The sequence below is a fragment of the Fukomys damarensis genome, unplaced genomic scaffold (genome assembly GCF_012274545.1).
Source record: "Fukomys damarensis isolate Sample0158 unplaced genomic scaffold, DMR_v1.0_HiC HiC_scaffold_17, whole genome shotgun sequence".
NCBI lineage: Eukaryota > Metazoa > Chordata > Mammalia > Rodentia > Bathyergidae > Fukomys > Fukomys damarensis.
The window spans coordinates 9,813,053-9,817,544 of NW_022900929.1; the positions used below are offsets into that span (position 1 = coordinate 9,813,053).

At 40.0% G+C, this 4,492-nt stretch overlaps 1 protein-coding gene across 1 annotated transcript in view; it reads left to right on the forward strand.

Annotated features, from left to right (window-relative positions):
* Nme8 (NME/NM23 family member 8) overlaps window positions 1-4,492 on the forward strand; it is a 45,258-nt gene that overhangs the window by 14,114 nt on the left and 26,652 nt on the right. The window contains 2 exon segments of the mRNA XM_010640486.1: window positions 1,440-1,597; window positions 4,004-4,176. Of these exon segments, the coding sequence (XP_010638788.1) occupies window positions 1,440-1,597; window positions 4,004-4,176 (331 nt within the window).

Below are 4,492 nucleotides of genomic sequence, written 5' to 3' on the forward strand. Positions count from 1 at the left end.
GGTTCCCTATTTTTAATGTTCATACAGAGATTTCTTTAACTGAAATACCAAATAGTTTCTTTGGTGCAAAAACTATAATAGTACATAGGATCCTAATGAGACAATTAATAATGTGAAATAGGAAGTAAAGGGCTAAAGGTGTAGGAAAAGTGGGAATGGTGGGGGAAAGGTAATAAGGGAGAGGAAAAAAATATGAGAAACTGAAAAAATAGAAATAAAGTGTTTGTAAATGGGGAGGGAAGGAGGGGGTGAAGGGAGGGCAGGGACAAGGGGAAAAAATGAGAATCAAGACCTATTATGTAAAGGTACAGAATCCCAATGATGAATGTAACTGTATTGTATACCTAGATTGTACCAATAAACTCAGTTAAAAAAAAATGCCAGTCTTTGTTTAAATGTATTCAAACAGAGAGATTCCTATAAGTAGTTCTCCATACAAAAAAGCAAATGAGTAAGTAAAAAAGCTTCAGTTATTTCTGTTGACTTCCATATCTGGGCACCAAAGATGGCACCCCAGGGAAATCTCTGATAGAAATAGTGGCACCCAGGAAAAACTGACTGATCCGGTTATTTCAATGGAGTGAAGACCTCTTTTGCCATGTCATCAGGGAGTGAATATCCGGTCCTTTTCTATGCATCTTTATCCTGGGCTAAAGATCTTTTTATCATCAGCTCCACAGGAAAGCCCTAATGCACTCTTTACCTAAAAGCTTTTCTCTCAGTCTGTATTTGTTTACATTCTCTGCTGCCTGGAGGAATGGGATAAAGGCAGTGCTGGGTAGTATTAGAAAGCAGCATTTGTTTGGGGGGGGGGCATCAGGAGATCTATCTTCCAGAAATTCAAATATCTATGTGGTGGGTGCTACTTACACATGGACATTTGAATTTGAATTCATGAGAATTAAAAAGCACTAAACATTCAGGGCTTTAGTCACACCAATCATAACTCGAGTGCTCAGTAGCCACGGCTTTGGAGAGCACAGAAAAACAAGTTGTTCATGACAGGCAGTTCTCCCAGGCAGTGCTTTGTAGGACTCGCTGCACCATTTAAACCATCTCTCCTGGCTCCAGCTTCCATAGGTAGAAAAAGAAAGGGATTGTCCAGCTCCATCAGTGACACATATAAACTTCTGAGGAAATCCAGCTCATCAACTCCTCCCCAAAGCTACTGAGCCAGTAACTTTGGGAATGAGTTCTACCATGTTGTGTTTAACAAGCCCTCCAAATGACTTGTAAATACCATAAAACATAAAAGACTAGTTCTTCCTGGCTGTGAACATCCCTCCTTCAAAAATGCCTTTGCAAATAAAAATTTAAATGAATAACATTCCCTTGCCCATGGATCAGGAAGGGGAAGATGTCACTGGTCTTGAGTAGTGCCCACCATTTTTTTCCACCTACTTCAGGAGCCTTAAACAGCTTATCATTTTATTTTGTAGCCTGACTTTGAAGAGTTTTTGTCTTTTATGACAACTAGTCTAAGCCATGTGCTAATTATAGCTCAAGGAAAAGAATGGGATCAGTTAGAAGAAAATGAGACAGAATTCAAAGAAACATCTGAACTTCCAACTGAGAGTGACGTCAAAAAGTGGGACAGGTAATTAAGAGAAGAAATGTATCATTTAGAATACACCATTAAGTAATAGAGCGTGGTGTCAAATATCTCAAAATAACACGAGCATTTTATGTTGTAATGTCAAGTATTTCTTCCGGTCAACCTGAATTATTGTCAACTGGATAGATTGGAGAGATTAGTAGATCACACCTCTGGGTGTGGTAGATGGGCCATAGAAGTGTGACCTTGGGAACTATATTTTGTCCCTAGACTCTTCCTCTCTGACTCATCCACTCCTCTCTGCTCCTGGATGTCATGAGTTAGGCTGTTTTCCTCTGCTATGCCCTTCATGATATTTATGCAATGGATCCGACTGCCCATGGACTCAAACCATGAGCCCAGATACCTCCCTCTTCTTTTAAATTGCAAGCGTTAGTTATCTATCCCAGCAATGACAAAGCTGACCAGTACACCAGGATTGTCCCAAAAGTTTATGCTAACAATATTAGAAAAAGAAGAATTCTCCCTGCATGACCTTCTAAACCTTGAGCAGACCCGTCTGGATTCATGACCTGGGTTTGAAAAGAATCACACGTGATCCTCCAAACCTCTGACCATCTGCCACATTTCTTTTCTGCCTGCTCAGAGCCCTTTTAAAAAAAAACTTGCTCTTTTTGGTGAGGCACTTAGTGGTTATAAAAATGGCTATCCATTTTTGTTAATTAATTTGTAAATATTTAGAAATGGACATAAGTAATTTGCAGGATGCTGTTACATGAGGCTCTTTGTACGTTTTAGACCTGTGAAGACTCAGAGAATCCATAGCTTAATGCACCAATTGTAAGGGCTGTCTCTGAAAAAAAGTTGGATGAGCAGGAACAGGCTTAGGGTGACTGAGTCTTCAGCTTTGTGGAGGTGTGAACCCACTGCTTGCCTCCCAACTCTTTTTTGTTTGTTGCCTGGGAGTGCCCGAAAATTACCACATTGCCTTATTAATGAAGAGTAGAGGTTTTCTAAGAATGACTACATCCTCAGTTCCTAGCATTGTCATACCTTTCAGGTCGTCAGAGAGTCTAATCCCATTCACTGCAAGTTTTAAGCCCAAGAAAGGGACTGCTTAATTGCTGACAAAGGGCTTTGTAAGCAGTAGTAGTTATTTTCAGGGTTTGGGGGGAAATGATGAGTGGCAGAAGGAAGCTTTGGGTTGGGAGAGCTGGGTTTAAAAAGATACCAGATTTTGTACCATAGTTTTTGAGCTATTTCAAAATGAAAAATGTTCTGTGAAACACCCACGATGCAACTGGTGTAAGAGAAGTCAGGATTCTATTGGTGCTGTTGCCCGGGCAATAATTCTCTATCACATTCAACTTTGAAGAGCAGTTGTGTCCGATTGCTCAACACCCACATGCAACATTGTGGTGAGTTAACTTGAGTGAGAACCGAGGCAGTGTGGTTCCGGGTGTGGAAGACCCACCTGAGGATTGCTGCCAACAGCATAAAAGAAAAGGAGAACCCAAGGGGAACATTACATAGGGCTGATTTTCTTGAAGAAGTTGCTTTTCGGCTATTTTTCTTCAGAGAAGGTCTGGCTGCTGTCTTCCTGCAGGAGAGCTTCATTGTACATCTTCATCTTGGACATCATCTTCTAGCTTCGAGTTCAGAGCTCTCAGCCTCCTGGCACGGCCCCCTCACTCTGCCAACATGGACGTTCTAGATCCCAGTACTAGCCCTTGGCCCTTTCTAGGGGTGCAGATCCTTGACAGGGACTTGCACAGGATATTGCCATGGACCCCACGCCCTTGACAGGCTCCTTCAGTTCTCCAGTGTGCAGACAGACTTTCTGCAGTCTTCTACCTCTAATTCTAGTGAGCACTGACTAATACAAACATGGACAGTATAGGCATTCTCATTGGTGATAAGGTGTGGGTGGAAAGAGACCAGTTCACCTTGCTCTGGCATGGCCTGTAGTATTTTCTTTCTGAAATTAGGGACCTCACTTGGTCTTTGCCTTGTGTATGTCCTGAACCGTGTGGGATACTGTGGAGCAGGCTTGGTTGGTGATTGCTTTTGTTCCCACAGTGCTTGTTCCGCAGCCAGGGCCTTCTAGAGATCAACCTTAGCTCCAAGACGGAATTCAAACAAAGAGATCGAAACTATGTAGCAAGCTCTACATCAAGGGAAATTTTCTTATTAAAACATAATATATTTTAATTTTGGTTTTATTTATCCTTTTCATACACTGATTTTTTGACTAGCTCAATAAAAAGCTGGATTAAATATCATATTTTGGGTATGGGAGAAATATGGCTTATCTTTCCATAAAATTCAAATTTTCATTTGTCTTACTAAACTCCAAGCCATTTGTGAACATACTGTCAGTTAATTTGTTAGCATATTTACTGAGGTTTAGTTTGTAATAACCTTAAATTGCATTTTGGATTTTCACAGTTTGCAAGAGTATCTGGAACAACAACGTATATCTCAATTTTGTGATGTTGAAGATGATGCAGCTATTGTGACTAAGTTCACTGATGTCTTCTTCCCTGATTTTAAAATAACCAAGGGCAAGAAATTGCAAAAGACACTGGCATTACTGAGACCAGATCTCCTTGAAAAGCAAAGTAGGAAATAAAGAATAAATGCTCAGGGGCCGGGGATTTAGCTCAGCGGTTCGGTGGCCTCCCTTGCAAGCTGAAGGACCCTAGTTTCCCCCGGAAAAAAAAAAAAAAAAAAAAAAAAAAAAGAATAAATGCCCAAATAGTTTGTAGATAAGATTAGAATGCTCATTTACTAACTTCATTTACTTTATTCATTTTTACTAACTTCTCCTTAACACACTTAGTAAACTGGTAATAACGAACAAAGCATTTCTGCAGTTAAAGAGCTTATAAAGCCTTTTCTTTTTTTTTTTTTTTTTTTTTTTTTTTTTTTTTTTTT